We start from the raw sequence: 19,034 nt of genomic DNA on the forward strand, positions 1-19,034 counted from the left end.
ACAATCATAGCTGGTAAAATAAAACAGACTTTGGACGTGAGCCATGGTTAAAGGGTAACATATATAACTACAGATCAAGCGGTCCATGGTTCAAATCTAGATGCCCTCCATGTGCTCTTAGGATAGGTAATTTGCTTTTGATGTGTTGCAGGTACTATAGAATTCTGTCTCTTTCTCTTACAGTAATTGCTGAAAGTTGAAACTACACATCTAATGATTAATTAAATCAACCACCCTTGCATAGCTAAACTCCAATATCTTTTCAGATGTCCTATTTATGAGAAATTAAACAACCCTGATTTAATCATTATGAAGTTAGCAAATACAAAATATTATAAAAGTTTGTTGTGACTTTATTTATTTTAATTAAAGCAAAAATTGCAAGAAGGCAGGATTTGTAAGAAAGCGTGCTTAATTGCTAACTAATCTCTTATTAATGGGCTATTTTAATGATCAGTTATTGAGTATTTCATAACACTAATTTCGGGCCTAGCATGGTTTTTGCATTTTCTTTGATATTTAGCAGGCTTGTCAGAATTCACAGAGGTTTTAGGTAGTACGTGCATCAGGCTTTGAAAAAGAGATGATTAAATTCTTAATCAAATATTGGAACACTGGGGTATTTCTCTTCTGCTAAAGTCCATTTAATGATAGTGTTATTATTACAAAACACGTATATGATGCCATCCGAGTACATGGCGCTTTACGAATATATACAAAATCTTTACATTTTCTATCCCCCTGAAGATCTCATTGCATAAGCTGTCAATTAAATACTTATTTCCCAGAAAGCAGTATTGAATTATTACTACTGGAGACACTGCCTAACCTTTTTGTACACAGTTTCAAATATTTAAGCCCGATCTCAGTCCAAACCCCACAAAACAAATTCACCTTCATAAGTGACAATCTCACTCTGGAGCAAAGGTTACCAAGGTCCATCATTGGTTAGTTACATTCTCTCAGGGCAAAGCAGTCAGCGTGTGACAGTTGACTGGAGAGCGTTTGACTGTAGATTGAGCAGCCCCTAGTTCAAATGCAGCTGCCGCTTTATAACCTCATTTTATAATTTGATTAATTTCCTCCTGCGTTGCTAGAGTCCTTAGCTGTTAGCGTGTATATTGATACCACTGTAGCTGGGGATTTTACAAGAACATAAGAATGGCCATACTGTGTCAGACCAAAGGTCCATCCAGCCCAGGATCCTGTCTACCAACAGTGGCCAATGCCAGGTGTCCCAGAGGGAGTGAATCTAACAGGTAATCATCAAGTGATCATTCGCAAGTTTTGTGCACTTGTGCACCTGCTGATACACCAGCGACAGCATCGTACGTGATGCATCCAGGTCTCTTGGAGCTGATAGGCTTGGTTAGGGAACATGGAATGTTGGTAGAGCAGTGACCCTGGTACGTTGGTAAGGTTGGTGGGCTGGTACCCCTTCACCAGCACAGAATTCATTATACTTATTTATTTAATGCTAAATCCGGGGTTAGGCACATTTGCACAAGACTGAATTTTTTCAGTGACTCTGCCTCCTTCTCCCATCCTCATGGGAGAACCAAAGACAAATGTTGTCAACATTTTGTGAGAGAGACTCCATGAGACCTGGATCCCCCACATATGATGCTGTCGCTGCTGTGTCAGCAGGTGCACAAGTGCACAAAACTTGCGAATGTCCATTTATGCAACGGAGGATTGATGACATGATCATGGATGTGGAAAACTGACATACAAAAGGCAATTTATAGCAGGCAAGGATAATATTGTAACAAACTCATAGCTAATTAGGACTTCAGAGTTGTCAGTCTTGCTGCATAGGGTGGGCACTCCAAACTTCACAGCAGTAACAAGGGTAGAGCTTGACTACTCCTGCTTCAAAACCATAGCTTGCCAGTGAGCACAGGGAGCACCTCCATCAGCTGTTAGCAGTACAGGTCCTATGATGCATGGGCAGTTTTGATTCCATCCAGTAGTGGGTGATGATGTGTGTGTACGCCCCTGCCAATTTGTTACACAACTATTTCTCATGGACAGGCACACAAAATTCATTACAATAAGGTATTTCATGCAAAGGAAGCACCACTTATCTTTGTGTGAAGTTTTGCTGTGCCCATCCAATGCTGCTGTTATATATAAGACTATAATACAAAAACAAAAACAAAACATACAAAAAAACCCCAACAAACAAACAAAAAACAAAAACAAAAAACCTTGCTAAAAGGGGAGTGTATTTTAAACTGATTGAGGTTTTGTTAAACGTTGGCTAGTGGGGGCTTTGGTTGGCAATCACAAAGCCAGGGGTTCTGGGTCTCATATGATCCTAATTCCCAAAATGTAATGTGGTTCAGAGAAATGGTTCTGATTTTGGTGCGTCCCAGTTGGATCATTTCCTAGTCATAAATGAAATGCTAATTTTTGCATCTATATTTCACACTTCCAAACAGCTCAATTCTGGAATGCAAAGGCGGTTTTACTGCAAACAACATGTCAATCTGAAGCAGAAACCTCCAGAGCTATGGCTAAGCAAGCTTATAGAAAGAAATTATTATTGGATAATTTAGCCAGTTGTCTTGAGAATGCAAGCTATGATCCTCCTGACTGACACACAAATTATATAAATATAAATTTCATTACTCTGTGCTTGTAAAGTGCTGTGGAAATTTGTGGCACTAGACAGCTTACTTTTTATAATAATAGAAACACACAGAATTTTAACTACAGTCCTTTAAAATACTAGGCAAATACAGAGCCATACCCCTCTACTGGGCAAAAAGGAAAGCTGAAAAGGCTTCTCTGCAGCTTTCAGAGTAACAGCCGTGTTAGTCTGTATTTGCAAAAAGAAAAGGAGGACTTGTGGCACCTTAGAGACTAACATATTTATTTGAGCATGAGCTTTCGTGAGCTACAGCTCACTTCATCGGATGCATTCAGTGGAAAATACAGTGGGGAGACTGATATACGTGGAGAACGTGAAACAATGGGTGATGTCTGTCTGTATCTGTACGAGTTTTTTCATGAAGTTGATAGATTTCCACTCCATACGGCTAAATTCAGTGCCTTGCATAATGACAGGTTTCAGAGTAGCCGCCGTGTTAGTCTGTATTCGCAAAAAGAAAAGGAGGACTTGTGGCATCTTAGAGAGTAACCAATTTATTTGAGCATAAGCTTTCGTGAGCTACAGCTCACTTCATCGGATGCATTCAGTAACTGACTCATTGACGTTAAATAATTTTTGCAGGGGAAACTGTATGTTCCGTTTTTTTTCTTTTGCCCAATACATGCAAAAATTATGCTTTACTCTTAATAGGATTAAAAATAAGACTTCACAAAAAACTTTGAAGGGGGCACCCGGATTTGAACCAGGGACCTCTTGATCTGCAGTCAAATGCTCTACCACTGAGCTATACCCCCGTTGTCGAGCTGAGCTTATCTAAAAGAGTTTTTGAGAGCGACTGGATTGGCGTCAACAATCTGTGAATTGGAGAAAGGGTGTGTTTGTGTGTATTGATGCATCCCATGAAGTGAGCTGTAGCTCACGAAAGCTTATGCTCAAATAAATTGGTTCGTCTGCCACAAGTCCTCCTTTTCTTTTTGTGTATTGAGTGTTAGTCGTGCACTGTCAGAAGAGAGTTGTATGTGAATATTAAGTGTGTGTCTTTCACCATGAGAAGGGAGGGGTGTGTGTGAGAAGTTGTTTTCAGCTTACAGAGGGAGGTGGTGTGTGTGTGTGTGTGTGTGTGTTAGATTTACAGAAAAAGGATGTGTGTGGAGTGTGTGTGGCTGATGAGTGAGGTTTTGGGTGTGAATGGAGATGGAGATGGAGATGGGGGCTGGTTGTATGGTATGTGGTGTGTTGGAGTGTGCTGGTATGTGGAGAGGTTTGGTATGTGTGTGACTATATGTGGAGATGTATTCAGGGGGTGTGTGGAAGGTGGGTGAGTTGTGGTGTGGGGTATGTCTGAGTGCGACTGTATGTGGAGATATTGTGTTGGGTGGGTGTGATTCTGAAGAGGGTGTGTGTGTGACTACGTGGAGATGCCTGTGTGCGTGGGACTGGGTGGAGAGGTGTCCAGTGTGTGAGGTTTTGTGTCTGGCTGTATGTGTACATGTGTGGTGTGTGTGTTTGGATGGGGAATGAGGTGTTGTAAGTGTGACTGTATGTGGAGATGTATCTGTATGTGTGGAGATGTGTGGTGTGTGCATGCCGGGTGTGTCTGAGTGTGTCTGTGTGGAGGTGTGTGGTGGGGTGTGTCTGAGTGTGTCTGTGTGGAGATGTGTGTGGGGGTGTCTGAGTGTCTCTGTGTGGAGGTGTGTGGTGTGGTGAGTATGAGTGTGTCTGTGTGGTGGGGTGTGTCTGAGTGTGTCTCTGTGGAGGTGTATGGTGGGGGTGTGTATGAGTGTGTCTGTGTTGAGGTGTGTGGTGGGGGTGTGTATGAGTGTGTATGAGTGTGTCTGTGTGGAGGTGTGTGTGTGGGGTGTCTGAGTATGTCTGTGTGGAGGTGTGTGTGTGGGGTGTGTGTATCAGTGTGTATGAGTGTGTCTGTGTAGTGGGTGTGTGTGTGTGGGGTGTCTGAGTGTGTCTGTGTGGAGGTGTGGGGGGTGTGTGTGTATCAGTGTGTATGAGTGTGTCTGTGTAGTGGGGGTGTGTGGGTGGGGTGTCTGAGTGGTTCTGTGTGGATATGTGTGGGGGTGTGTGTCTGAGTGTGTCTGTGTGTATGTGTGTGGTGGGGTGTGTATGAGTGTGTCTGTGTGGAGGTGTGTGTATGTGTGGGGTGACTGTGTGTCTGTGTGGAGGTGTGTGTGTGTGTGTGTGGGTGTCTGAGTGTGTCTGTGTGGAGGTGTGTGGTGGGGTGTGTATGAGTGTGTGGGGGTGTGTGTGTGTATGAGTGTGTCTGTGTAGTGGGGGTGTGTGTGGGGGTGTCTGAGTGTGTGTGTGTATCAGTGTGTATGAGTGTGTGTAGTGGGGGAGTGTGGGGGGGTGTCTGAGTGTGTCTGTGTGGAGGTGTGTGTGTGGGTGACTGAGTGTGTCTGTGTGGAGGTGTGGGGGGGTGTATGAGTGTGTGTGTGTGTGTGTGTGTGTATGAGTGTGTCTGTGTGGAGGTGTGGGGGGGTGTATGAGTGTGTGGGGTGTGTGTGTGTGTATCAGTGTGTATGAGTGTGTCTGTGTAGTGGGGTGCGGGGGGTGTATGAGTGTGTGGGTGTGTGGGTGTGTGTGTATCAGTGTGTATGAGTGTGTCTGTGTAGTGGGGTGCGGGGGGTGTATGAGTGTGTGGGGGGTGTGGGTGTGTGTGTGTATCAGTGTGTATGAGTGTGTCTGTGTAGTGGGGTGCGGGGGGTGTATGAGTGTGTGGGGGGTGTGGGGTGTGTGTGTATCAGTGTGTATGAGTGTGTCTGTGTAGTGGGGTGCGGGGGGTGTATGAGTGTGTGTGTGTGTGTGTGTGTGTATGAGTGTGTCTGTGTGGAGGTGTGGGGGGGTGTATGAGTGTGTGGGGGGTGTGGGGTGTGTGTGTATCAGTGTGTATGAGTGTGTCTGTGTAGTGGGGTGTGGGGGGTGTATGAGTGTGTGGGGGGGTGTGGGGGTGTGTGTGTATCAGTGTGTATGAGTGTGTCTGTGTAGTGGGGTGCGGGGGGTGTATGAGTGTGGGGGTGTGGGGTGTGTGTGTATCAGTGTGTATGAGTGTGTCTGTGTAGTGGGGTGCGGGGGGTGTATGAGTGTGTGGGGGGTGTGGGGTGTGTGTGTATCAGTGTGTATGAGTGTGTCTGTGTAGTGGGGTGTGGGGGGTGTATGAGTGTGTGGGGGGGTGTGGGGGTGTGTGTGTATCAGTGTGTATGAGTGTGTCTGTGTAGTGGGGTGCGGGGGGTGTATGAGTGTGTGGGGGGTGTGGGGTGTGTGTGTATCAGTGTGTATCAGTGTGTCTGTGTAGTGGGGTGTGTGTGGGGGGGAGGAGTCGCGTGGGCCGGCAGCGCCCCCGCCCCCCGCAGCGCGCCCCCGCGGCCGCCCAGTCCCCCCCCGGCGCGCTCCCGGCCCGGCCCCTCCCCGCGCGCGCCCCCGCGGCCCCTCCCCGTCTTTATTAGGGGCGCCGCGGCGGAGGCGGAGGCCAGAGCCCGCTGCAGCCGCCCGGGGAGCGAGCGACGGACGGAGCCCGGCCATGAACCCCAACTGCGCCCGCTGCGGCAAGATCGTCTACCCCACCGAGAAGGTGAACTGCCTGGACAAGGTGAGGAGCCGGGGCCGGAGGGCCCCACCTTCCCCTCGGGGGGCTGCTGGGGGGCCCTGCCCTTTGGGGAGGGGGGGCTTTGTGGGGGTGCTCGGTCTTTGGGGCGTCCCGGGGGTCTGGGTTTTTTTTGGGGGGGTGGGGTGAATGCAAGGGATGGGGGGGTGGAACGGCGGTCGGGCTGGGGGGGAGTGGAAGGGGGGTTTGGGGGAGTCTGGGGGATTTGGGGGGCAGAAGCTGTTGCACTGTAGGAGCGTGTGTCCGAGTTGCAGGCCTCCCCTCTTCTTCTCCATCCCCTCCCGGCTGCTAATGCGTTAAGACCCGCCCTGGCCCCGGGACGCAAACCTCTTCCCCTTTCGCTGTAGGGCATGGGAGATTGTGCTCAACTTTCTGCCGAGCCTGTGGGGTGTCTCTGAAAAGCAAACAGGAAAAAAAAAATACCCCCAAGTCTGACTCCAGCACAGATCTCTGCTCTTCTTGGAAGAACAAGTTCATAGCTGGATACAAAAAAAACCTCTTCCTAGCTTCTCTGTAACAAAAAAAACCCAAACTCCAGAATGGCTGAATCTGGCACAGGGATTTACTGAATCTGACTTCTTTCCAGGCAAACTCTTGCAAGAATGTTTGAAGGTCAGAAGAGTTAGTCTGGAAATGACACTCTGAATTAGAGCAACTTTATTCATTAGTTACCAGCCGAATGTAATGTCCAGATAGTGCTTTTCATAATTTAAGAAAGTCCTTTCTGAACATCAAGGTAATTAGCAAAGGAAACTGTAGCCACTGTTCTGGTTTTTTCTTCTTCTTCCTGTGTTAGGAGTGCAGCTGGGTGTCTAAACAGATAAAATGGAAAGAAACAGTTAATGCTTCCCCTTGAAGTTGAGAGCCCCTCATCTGTTTTACGTTAGATGGGTTTTTCACTTTTCAGTTCCAATTCATATTTCTATACTGCTCCAGATTTAAATATAGTCTTTGTAGATTCTTGCATGGCTCTCATCACCAATAGTGTCTGAATCCCTTGTCTTTTTTAATGTCTGTTTCATAGGCTTTTTTAAAAGGGCAAATTCTTCTTTTATTTAAAAAAAAAAAAAATCACAACTGATACTAGTGGTGACTGGGTCCTGTGTGTTTTATCTCAGGGCTGGAGAGTTCAGTGAGGCTCTAATACTGTTGATTCTCCATAGAGAACTCAAGAGGTCTTCTGGTTATCGAAATCTGCTTGTCACAGAAAAGTCTTCCATCCACTCTAATGGGTCCCCTTTTTGTGGATGAACTATGCTGTGCATTTCTCCACCCTCTTTTCCACTCCCCCACCCCTGTAGGGTCCTGGGATGACCAGTTTAGGGACTAAAGGAGCAGCTTGGAGAATGCGGACGTTTTAGCTACGGCATTCCTGAGTCACAATGAACCCTGTTGGTCACATTTTTAACACATGATGTTACTTTCTTCCTATTTCATGAATCATTCTTTTAAAGCTGAACTAAACTCCTGTGTCCCAAACCCTATTGTGTTTGGTCTTAATTGTGTAGTGGCTGTGTTTTCTAGAATCCTTATTGGACTTAAATCTCCACTGCAAGCATAGCAACGGTGCCTGTTTGAATTGTAGCTAGAAGGATTTTTCATTCCTACTTCTACTGTGCATCCTGCATCCGTGGGTGCTGTTTTGGCTCAGTTGACAACAATTTCCTCTGAGCTGGCAATTGCAAATTCCCACGCCAGCAGAACTAATGCTGACCTTGATGTAGGGTGTTCTAGCAGTGTCTATGGTGATCCTTTAATGCTGGCCTGATGTAAGCTGTAATCTGCTACAAACCTCAGCCACTCACCCTTTTTTGGAAATCCTGTGTCTGAATGTCCACCTAGTTTGACTCTACTCAGAGCGGGTCTGAATGACTGGGGCAGAAATGCTGTCGAGCACAGCCAGGTCCTTGCTTCAATAGTGCTGTTGCTGGAACTGAAGCAAAGATGAATGGTGAGAGGCTTCTGGGGAGAAGAGGCATGTAGGAAGGTTCCCTTAGGTTTCACCAAGAGCTATGCCAGTGCACCTCAAGCCTATTCTCCTGCATCCTGATTTCACAAAACTGAGTGACTGGGCCACAAAATGGCAGATGAAGTTTCATGTTGATAAATCCAAAGTAATGCACATTGGAAAACATAATCCTAACTATACATATACAATGATGGGGTCTAAATTAGCTGTTACCACTCCAGAAAGATCTTGGAGTCATTGTGGATCGTTCTCAGAAATCATCCACTTGTGCAGTGGCAGTCCAAAAAAAAGCAAACAATGTTGGGAATCATCAAGAAAGGGATAGATAATAAGACAGAAAATGTCATTGCCTCTGTATAAATCCGTGGTGCACCCACACCTTGAATACTGTGTGCAGATGTTGGTTGCTCTATCTCAAATATATATTGGGGGGGGGGGGGAAGTTTCAGAGTAGCAGCCGTGTTAGTCTGTATTCACAAAAAGAAAAGGAGTACTAGTGGCACCTTAGAGACTAACAAATTTATGCATCCGATGAAGTGAGCTGTAGCTCATGAACGCTTATGCTCAAATAAATTGGTTAGTCTCTAAGGTGCCACAAGTCCTCCTTTTCTTTTTGCGAATACAGGCTAACACAGCTGTTACTCTGAAACCTACTATAACAGGGTTCAAAAGGGAGCTAGATAGCCATTGATGGACCCATCTTCCATGAATCTATTGGCTATGATGGGCAGGAATGGCGTCCCTAGCCTCTGGTTTGCCAGAAGCTGGGATTGGGTGATAAGGCCTGGGTCACTTGATAACCTGTCTGTTCATTCCCTTTGGGGCACCTGCCGTTGGTCCCTGTCAGAGGACAGGATACTGGGCCTGATGGACCTTTGGTCTGACAGTATGGATGTTCTTATGCTCAAAATGCAGGTGCTTTAGTAGAATGGACTCAGCATCTCAGCTGTCCTGAGCACTCCAATTCTGAGCTATACCTGGCAGCTCCAAGGAAATGAGGAAAAAGCAATTTGTGTCTCTAAATTTGCATTGCAAAAATTGACAGCAGTGAGAATCTAAGCACTAAGGGCTCAGCAGGTGGGGAGGGGAACTACTCTGTTTGGATCAGGGCTTTACTGATATTGACAAGGTAACAGTGTGATTCAAAAGTCTCTCTAGGTGACAGTCTGTTGGGGCTTTAGGGAGTGCATATTGTGTGTGGCATTTGTGGCATATTTTCCCCGCCCCCTTCTTCATGGACTCCTATCAGCTCTCCAGATAAAATGTCATGTGAGGAGGCTGTGACATCCGTTGTGGAAATGATCTATGTTCTGTGTGTCTCATAACTGGAGCAAGTGGTGCCTGGTCTAGCGGTTGTGGCTGTAATCACGAAGTTAATAAACCCACCAAAAAGCTGGTGTCAGGTGACTTCATGGTTCTGACTTTAAGATTTTTTTTCTAATGGATTTTAAAAACAGACCAAATACCTGTCTGTGCTCTGAGTTCAGAATATTTCAAACAGGCTGAAGTAGGATGTGTTTCTGAAATAGTTTCGTGGAGGTATATTAACACAAAGGGCCAATGATGATACCTGGGGTGCTAAGCTCCCCTCAGCCCAGCTGAGAATATCTTTTGCCACTAACTGTGATTGACTCGAGGAGCAGATACTTCAGATGTACAAGTGTGGCCTGGGCAACAAGCACAACTTACTAACCGTTTGAGAAGTGTTAAATTGCAGTAGCCCTCTTCTTTTTGGGATGCAGGCACAGCCTGCTTGGGACCTGTTGTGGCAGGCTATACCTCTTACCAAACATCAGGCTGGCTGTGGAGTGAGTTGTACAATGCAGCAGTAGCTAGAATCCGCTCCTAGGGGTAAGGAGCAGGGGAGTTAGAGTATTGCACAGGAATATAGCTGCTTTGTGGGAATCCCATGGCCTGTTTGGCTAGATGGTGAGGGGTAGATAATGTATGCCTGGCATAGGTGACCAATGTGGGGTTGCTCTCCTCACCCTCTTCCAGTGCTAGTGTAAACTCTTTGGATTGTTATAGTCTCTCCTCCTGCAGTGGATTATTGCAGCAGTGCCCCAGTAAACAACACTGTGCTTCAGTCTGTTTTGAAGTGAGGAGGAGCATCTGGCTGGGAGAATACTGCCCAAGTCCAGCTCCTCTGCATATGCTTAGATACAGCTGATGTCTGCAGTGGACTGCTGGCTGGGGGACAGCACCAAGCCATGCCAGCTAGGAAGGAGCTCTCAATCCCCTCTGGCTGCTGAAGGCTGGGCATTCCTCTGAGCGGAGGGTCAGTTTCAGGGATGTTATCTGCCAGCTTGGCTCTGAAGACTTCTTTGAAGATAAGCCTAGACACACCTTAAAGGTATGCAGAGGGGGATCTTCAAAAGTACCTAGGTGCCTAAGGCTAAATACCTTTAACTCTGCCCTTAAGTGACTTGTCCAAGGTCACACAGGAAGCCTGATGGCAGGGAACTAAACCCAGTTGTCCAAGTGTAGCACCCTGACCACTGGACCATCCATGCCCTTCCTCTTTGTCCACAAGGCTGAAGTTCTGGGAGGGTTAAAGATGAGAAAACATGGTGGATGTGTGGGAAGAACAAGGCTAGATCAAGTGGAGTCATACCATGGCCAAGGGCATGGAGCCAAAGTTGCCTGAAAAAAATCTGACTGGTCTCTAAAGGAAGTCCCCTTCCACTGGGTAGTGAACAGACCCCTCGATATTGTGGAAGAATTATCATGTGGGGACACACAAGGAAAGGACAGATCTGTTCCCCTGAGCAACTGAAATGGGAGAGCCACCCTCTGCTCCAGTTGAGTCATCCCTCTCCTTTGCTGGGCTGCGGCTGTGTTTATACACAAGGGTGTGGTATTCACAGGCAGGTAGCACAGGCTCTGTCTTGGCCTTTGTCTACACATGTTTATCTCCAAAATGTTTCACGAGTTGTGCTGAACCTGTGTGTGTGTGTGGGGAGGGGGGGGGGATGGAATGGAGGGGAGGGGTGCAGGGAGAGTTCTGAAGCTTACTGCTGGCACCCCAACAGAGCAGCAAATTCAGCAGCTGTCCACCCTGAGCTTGGGGATTTTTAGCCAGGGTTGGGAGCTTAGCTATGCAGCTAGCAGTGACTCCCTAGCATGACAGGGGTAGAAATGCAGCCTCAAGGGGGGACTTTCATGGCTTGTTGGGGAATCTCTCTTAAACCGTGTTATCCCCCTAGGTTGGTAAGTCTCTAGCCTTAAGCCCTCATGATGACCTGAATTTCTCTGGGTGTGGGGAAGGAGGGTGATTTGACGCTGGATGGGTGGGCTCTGCTCAGCCATGCCGTTAACTGAGGAAACTCTGGGCTCTGCATGAGCAGAGAATTTGGGCCTGGAGGGTTTCCTCTGCAGCACCCCTTCGTGCTTGGGTAACTTCTACACTTAGTAGCTGTAGATGTTTCTGGGTGTCTGGCTGGGAGATGGAAGTCCAGGTGCTGGTTTCAAGGTTACCACAGGGAAGGTCTGGATTGTGTTTCTGTACTGTTGCTAGAACTTTGTCAGGACTTAGCAGGAGGCTTGTCCTGTCGGTCAGATGCTGAGTGCGAATATTTCCATCTAAGAAGCATCTCCGAGATGCTAAGGCAGGGTAGATGTGTGTTCACTGAATGTCATAACCTGTAATGTTGGCATATTAGAAAAGTGGGTCATGGACTGGATTTCAAGGAATGTCTCTTCTGGCCTCAATTGAAGTGCAAGTATGTGCATTTGGTGTCTGTAAGGGAGCAACTGCAGCTGGGACTGGCATTCTGCTCAGAGTATTCTGCTGTTTAGAGTACCAGCCTCCAGCTGGGGTGGGGGAATGGGATATCCTTATGGGGCACCCACAAGACGTGGGGAAATACAAAGATGCCTCATTCCTGGATTTCAGCCTAGTTAAATGCTGCCTTGTCAGGCTGAAGTTCCCTTCAGCTACTACCTGTCTCTTCCCAGTTCAGAGCTTCCTAATGGTATAACCAGTTTTTCTTGGGGGCCACTCAAACTCCCCTGGTAGGAGCAGAGAAAAGCAACTGCAGCAGGTGTGGCTGTGCCATGGGGGGGTGGGGTGAGGAGGGAGGGAGCTGATCCCAGGTGTCCCCAAAGGGGGTAAGGGTTCCCCTACCAGGTTTCGAGTGGCTTTGCCTCTGCCCAACTATGTGAGCTCAGGGAAGAAATTTGCTGCAAGGGGGCCATCCATACCTCTAGCCAGTGAGAACAGAGGCAAGCACCAGAAGCAGGGACCTTTGGGCTGTTGTTTGTCTTCTAGACAATCTGTTCACTCTCTGTCCCTCACTTGCTTCACTTCAGCCTTGCTCCTTTCATGCTCCCCTTCCCCTGCTTGCTTTCTTTCCTCATGGCCTTTCTCCCCTCCCATTAATGTGCCTTGTCCCTTTTGTCTCTCTGATTAGCAAACTCCCTCCCAATAACAGCCCCCTCCTTGGCACAAAATTAAAGATGGCGCTAACATGGAGCTTTGAAACCATTGTTCACGCTGCCTGTAAATTGTAAGCTCCTGCTTTGTCTTGTGTAGTTGTATTGTATTGTAAACTCTTCGTGGTTGGCAACAGTTTCATGCAATGCTACCAGAATACTAAAACCATAGCTCTCTGCAATAGAGGCCCAGTCTCCCTGATGTGAACCCAGGGTCCTAGGCTGGTAGGAACCCTTTGTCTAATCTCTTCCTCGAAAAGTCTCTCTGAAGGATCCGGTGTCAGCGGAAGGAGCCACTGAGCTCCAGAAAAGAGGCTTGGACCTGGTGCTCTGAGGAACATCCTTTCTGAGGAGAGGAATCCTGTGCTGTTAGAATTGCAAGCATCTCCTGTTAACTGTTCTCTTGTTTGTTTGCAGTTCTGGCATAAAGCATGTTTCCACTGCGAGACCTGCAAGATGACCCTAAACATGAAAAACTACAAGGGCTATGAGAAGAAGCCGTATTGCAATGCGTAAGTCTCTGCTCCTCATTCTAATAACACCTTAGAGTGCCATGCTGGAAGTGTCATTCAGGGGTTGTGCTGGCTCTGCAAAACTTTGTAGGTCTTGGTTTCTGGCTACCTTGAACTTTGCTTAGATGCTTCCCAGTTGCCAGGAAGTTCAAGCTGATGCCAGCAGGTGCAGGGGATGTTCTTGGCTAAGGTCTCTTGATGCTGGAATTTGCTTCCGGTTGCTCCCACAGAACGCTTGCACCAAAAGGCATTCTTGATGCCCCAGCTCTTAGTTGAGGGGGATGAGGGTTAGAGACTAGTCCCATCTCAAAGTTATAAACTGACATTGTCAAAGGCACACAACTCAAGACCAGTTAGATTGTTTGTGCCATAGTGGGGCACTCCAGACACGAAAGCAAACATCCCCTCTGACTTAAATGCCAAGTCATAACCTCTGAACAGGGTAGCTGTCACTTGGGGGAATGTGTTTGAACCCTCTCTCCCATGTATCACAAGGATGCGTTGTGGTGATCTATGTGGCATTTGCCTTAAGAAGGCTCTGCAAAATGCCTTCAGGGAAGGAGTCTGGATCATGCTGAGCACAGTGGGAGGGGCAGAGGGAGGGAAATATATCCTTTATATGCAAAGAATAAGGATGGTCCAGTGGTTGGGTGCTAGTCAGGGTCTTGAGCGATCCAGTTTCAATTCCCTGCACTGCCATAGGCTTCCTGTGATCTTTGGCAAGTCACTTAATTTGCCCATCTGTAAAATGAGGAGGAAAAGAGCACTTCCCTACTTAACAAGGATGTTGTCGTGATAAGTACACCAGAGTGTGAGGTGCTCAGATACTGTGGTAACAGGGACTGAAAGCACCTGGAGAGATGAAAGGGGCAGTGGGGATATAAAGGAGTGAGAGCAGAGAGGTACTTGAAAGCAGAGCACAGCTCTGACCATGTGTGCTTTCTCAGGAAAGATGCTTAAAATGAGTTTCTACCACCAGGGCTTTCTTCAAATACACAACAAGCTCCACCCCCTCAATCTGAGGCCATTCAGTTTAGCATCACTTCTGGATTGGCACCCAGTTAGCTTTCTGATTGGTCATCACTGCCTACTCTCAATCCTTCTGCTGTCAAAAGGGACTTTCCATTCCTCTTCCTGTAGTCATGCCACTTAATGCAGTAGCTGGGGAGCATTGTCTTCTCCTTAGAGGACTTGAGTACCGGATGCTTCATAATGGGACACTAGCAAGTGTTAACACTTTCGGTGCTTAATCTTCACTATATCTGACAAGTGATTAAATAGGGTTTCACAAAAGGGTTCACTTTGTTTAGATCCAAAGGATTTGAAGTTTTACTAAAAGAAAAGGAGGACTTGTGGCACCTTAGAGACTAACCAATTTATTTGAGCATGAGCTTTCGTGAGCTACAGCAGCCACTCTTCCTGTTCATAATCCTCAATCTCCCTTTGTCTTGGACTTTTAAATCTCTGCAGGGGATAGTGAAACTGAGGCACACAAGACTGATCATTCTGGTTTAATGTGCAAAAGCTAAATCTGTTAACTGCTGAGGTTCTAGTGTTAGCAATATACAGCTGGCTCCTGCATTGTTGGCCCCAATCTTACTCCCATTGAATTCACAGGTAGGAATTTGACTGTTAATTTGACATGTCTCTCTAATGACTATAAAGCAGCTTGTACTAGGGGATTTTTTTTGTTGCCACTTTACAAATACCAAGTAATTCTCTTTCTAAGAGCTGTTAAGCTGATACTGCTTAGAATTTGTATCGCTCGTTCCATTTACCAAGTACTTTAATCCTGACAGCATTCTTATAAAGTGGGTATACCCCACCAGAGCTATCAAATGGGGTTAGGGTAGAACTGAGATGCAGGCCTTGCTATACCAGGTGTGCTGGCAAAAACTTCCTGCTGCTCCTTTAACATAGTGCTCCCCTCACTACTGACAACCCTGTGGACTGTGGCAGTGAGGAAAAACTTTGCCAAAAGTGTTGGCAACAGCCAGAGGTTGTGACTTGCTCAAGGCCACAGGAGTTGGTGTTAGAACTAGGAGTGGACCACTGCAGTTCCTGGCTCCCAGGCAGGTTGGGCATGATCTCTATAGGTTCTGATTCTCTGAGATGCAGTGCTACAGTGAGGTGAGGAAATGAGTCACTTGCTACTTAACTCTCTCTGGCTATGCACAGGTCATGTCCTGGCACCTTCCACTTCTGGCTCTAACATGTAGGCAGAACAGGAAACTTCTGTAGCACCAATGTGTTTAGTTACTGCAGGCCAAAGAAAGGAATATTTATTGCCAGCACTGGACGTTGGCTGTTCAGTGCCATCAAATCTGGATCCTGCAGGCTCTTATCTTGAATTTGTTGCTGATTTTAATGTAGGCCACCCCAGTGACCCAGCTGTGAGTTGGAGACCTTGCTAATAAGCTGGGAGGCTCTAGGTTGTCACAGGCACACAGGACAGGATGTGTGGTCAGCAGTAGACCTGCCTGCTGGATTTCCACACTGAGTTTCATCCCAAACATCTTGTCTCCAGCTAGAGAAGCTGGATGCTCATATAATGAGATCCTGGCTGGCTGCTCTAATGAGCTATGTTTTGACAAGCCAGTTCCAAACGGCAGAAAGATGATTGAGGCTTAAGCCTAAACTGTTGTCAAAATGGATGTTGACTTGGATTCAAGGGTTGTGTGCTTGCTGTGTCTCTCCAATAAGCAACCTCCCCCAGTCTTTTGCCAGGCCTCTCTCATGGACAGGGACACTTCAGAGAAGCTACAAAAGAAAATTGGGTAGGACCTCCCCACTTTTTTATTTGGTGTCAGTGCAGCATTGTGAAGAGCTGGGCGCTTTCCAGCACACAACAACCAGGATCCTCTGCCTTTTTTTATAAGACCTCAAAGCAATGAATAGTTCCTTCCTTTGGATCGAAGACCAAATAGTCTCCACTAGTGTGTGATCATCTTGCCACTGATTTCATGGACTCCCTAGCCACAGCACCGCTACAAAAAGTTCTGGAAGAGTCCTAGCTCTGCTGGGGGTGGCTGGTTAGCTCAGGTGAAGGTCTGCTTTCTGGGAGTCCCTGTGTGCATGACTCTGAGACAAACATGGTTCTAGCAAATAGCCAAACCTCAAAAGGGAAATGCTGTTAAGGGTTAACTCTGATCTTGCAAGGCTGATAGCCTCTGTCTTAAACACATGGAAGCCATTCTGTCTCCTGATGTGGTGATTTTGGGGGGGGAGGGGTTAGGCAGGGAATGGAAGGTGAGAACCAGAGCCTGCACCCAGAGTGCTTCTCTTGTCCTGAGCAGAAGGAAGGGCCCAGAGTCCTCTCACCCTGCCTCTGGTGAAAGGGAAGTGGGGATAATAGTGGGAAATTCCTGAGATTCCAAGGAGTGTGCGCAACCCTCTGGAGCAGAAGGGGTTGAGAAACTGCATTCCCTTTGATGCAGAGTTGCTATCTTAACCCTTTGGTGACCTGAGGAGATGTACAGAAAGCTGCCTCTTCTCCAGAGACCATCAGGGGTAGATGCAGAGGCTTGAACAAAGCAATTAACTGTCCTAAACCTTTTACTTCACCCTCAAAGAATCTTTGTCACAAGAGATTCCTGTAAACACCTGAACTCCTGATTTGCTTTAAATGCTCTGAGGTTTGCCCCAGGGCTGTTCTGGGTTGCCAGTGACTAGGAAGCATGACCTCTGGGGACAGCACTAGTGAGTGATTTGGTAACTTGCAGAATCTATCCCCTTCCTCCAGACTCTGGGTTTCAGCTCTGAGTCTGCCCCTCACCTGTCATAATGTCCATCTTATTTACTGGGGTAATGGGAATCTCCACCAGTCAGACCTGGGTTCAGTTCTCTGCTCCACCACAGATGTGTGTCCTTGATCAGGTCACTTAATCTCTGCCTCCAGTCATCTGTCTGTAAAATGGGGTCATAGCCCTGCGGTACATCACCAGGGTGTTGAGGATCAATGCAGAGGGATTGAGGTGGCTGGATACACTGGTACCTATGTCTTACATTACCAGAGAGATGACAGAAGCAGCCCATGTCTAGGGCACCAATCGCCACAGAATCTGGGCTCCACATCTTAGTCTTAAATCTAGTTCTGCTGTTTTGTTTCCTGCTTTCACTTTCTCCCTTTAATGTCCCTTTAGCTGGAGCCACATGGCTTTCTCAGGGTGCTCTGGGGAGGGGGAGGAGGGAGTGGCCAGGGAAGGTGAGCTCTGCCTCCATATGACCCTGTCTCTGGCACTGGGAGAGCCCAGATGGGACCCACCCTTTCTAAACAGCCTCAGCTAATGATAAGCTGTTCCCTTTGCAGCTCTAGATCTTCCAAAAGGAAGAAAAGCAACCTTTATACTGGCAAGGAGAGGCTGCTTTTTCCAAGCATGCCTTACCATAGGCTCTCCTCTGTCTCTGTGCTGGCCTCTTGCCAGCCCCTAAGCCTCTGTCTTCAAGAAAGCAGTAGGAAGAAGGCTGGGCTTCCTCCTTGCTATCTGACATTGCCCGGTAATAAATCTGTACTCAGCCTTCCAAGAAAGCGTGGCTGTTTAACTCTGCCCTCTGACTTTTCCCCTCCCCCTCCCCACAGTGATGGAGGCTTGTGCTTCCACTTGTTTTATTTTCCCAGCACATTTGAGTATCTTTTTTTTTTTTTTTTTTTTTATTTAAACTGCCTTTGTAAATCTTTCTCCATTGACTTCTGATACAAAGTCCTAGAGCAACTGACAAAGGCTGTTCATTGTTAGCAGGTTTGGCCTATCCTGTGTTACTCTGCAGTGTCTCATGCAAATTGGGTGCCGAAAAGCTCTGTAGATTTAAATACCATAACAAAAATGGAAGAGGCATAGGCTGGGGGGTGGCTGGTTTCAGCTGTAATTTTGAAGTAAGATACAGAAATGCTTTTCTGGTTAGCAAGAGCTGCAGAGAAGGCTCTTGTCAACAAGGCTGAATATATGCCACAGGTCTAAGTGTGTGCAGGTAAGCAGGACAAGATAGGTCTTTCAGGAAGATTGAAGCTAAGACCATGGGTGATAGCTTCAAACAAGTTAGAAATGTTACCCCTACTCCTGAAATAAATTGGGAGCCAGTGCCATTATTGGAGGACTGAGTGTAGTCAGCTACTCGGCCTGCATAATATAAGGTGGGTAGCAGAACTCAGGTGCTAGGCTCTGCAGTTCCTGGTGTCCTTACCATCCAAATTCAGGCCTTGGTTGCTATCTGCAGTGACACTAGCTTCATATCTCCTCTTATCCCAGCACATCCCCAAGCTGTGCGGAAGCCTTAAACTTCTGGTGTCTCATACTTAATGTACATATTCCCAATGCATAGGCTTGGTGACATTGCAGCATAAGGCCCTGCTTAAATCTGCCATGATGGGTATTCTGCTGGGGTCATTGTATTGGCTGCAGTTCTCCACCTTGAGCCTCTTAAATTCCCTCTGCTCACAGCAGTAGAACTGACTTCTCTGGTCAAACCTCTAAAGAGCTTCTGCTTTAAAGCTTGTTTGAAGCCTCAGATGTGTATTTAACCCTGCAAAGTAGATTGAAGAATCAGCATCTCCTCCCTGGAGTTCCTGTACAGCACTGCTTACTGCAACATGGTAAGGAGGGGTTGGTAACTTTTTTGGCAGTCCACCTGATGACCTCCATCACTGGGTGCATGTGATCCTACACTGATGATTCTCTATAAATATTAGAATCTATTATGTGTCTCCCTTTGCTGGTGGATGTGTCTTTCCCTGGACTGTGACAAAGAGCAGAGTTCCTTCCTCTGACAACACAATTCCAGCCAAGGCAAGATATCGTCTTGGAGGGCAGGGAAGAGTGTCTTAACTCTACAAAAGATGCTAGGCCAGGCCCTGATCTTGGTTGAAGTTAGTGGTGCAAATGTGGGCTT

The 19,034-nt window shown here is 47.1% G+C and overlaps 1 protein-coding gene and 1 non-coding gene across 2 annotated transcripts in view; one reads left to right on the forward strand and one right to left on the reverse strand.

Annotated features, from left to right (window-relative positions):
• Positions 1-3,339: 3,339 nt before the first annotated feature.
• Positions 3,340-3,411, reverse strand: TRNAC-GCA (transfer RNA cysteine (anticodon GCA)). Its single transcript has one exon. It is a non-coding gene; the product is annotated as a tRNA-Cys (tRNA).
• A 2,647-nt stretch (positions 3,412-6,058) lies between these two features.
• Positions 6,059-19,034, forward strand: part of LASP1 (LIM and SH3 protein 1) — a 50,299-nt gene continuing 37,323 nt past the window's right edge. Inside the window, exons 1-2 of the mRNA XM_074941028.1 lie at positions 6,059-6,218; positions 13,054-13,148. Of these exons, the coding sequence (XP_074797129.1) occupies positions 6,150-6,218; positions 13,054-13,148 (164 nt within the window). The 5' untranslated portion in view covers positions 6,059-6,149. The remainder of the gene's footprint in view (positions 6,219-13,053; positions 13,149-19,034) is intronic.

Source organism: Natator depressus, chromosome 27 (genome assembly GCF_965152275.1).
Source record: "Natator depressus isolate rNatDep1 chromosome 27, rNatDep2.hap1, whole genome shotgun sequence".
Taxonomy (NCBI): domain Eukaryota; kingdom Metazoa; phylum Chordata; order Testudines; family Cheloniidae; genus Natator; species Natator depressus.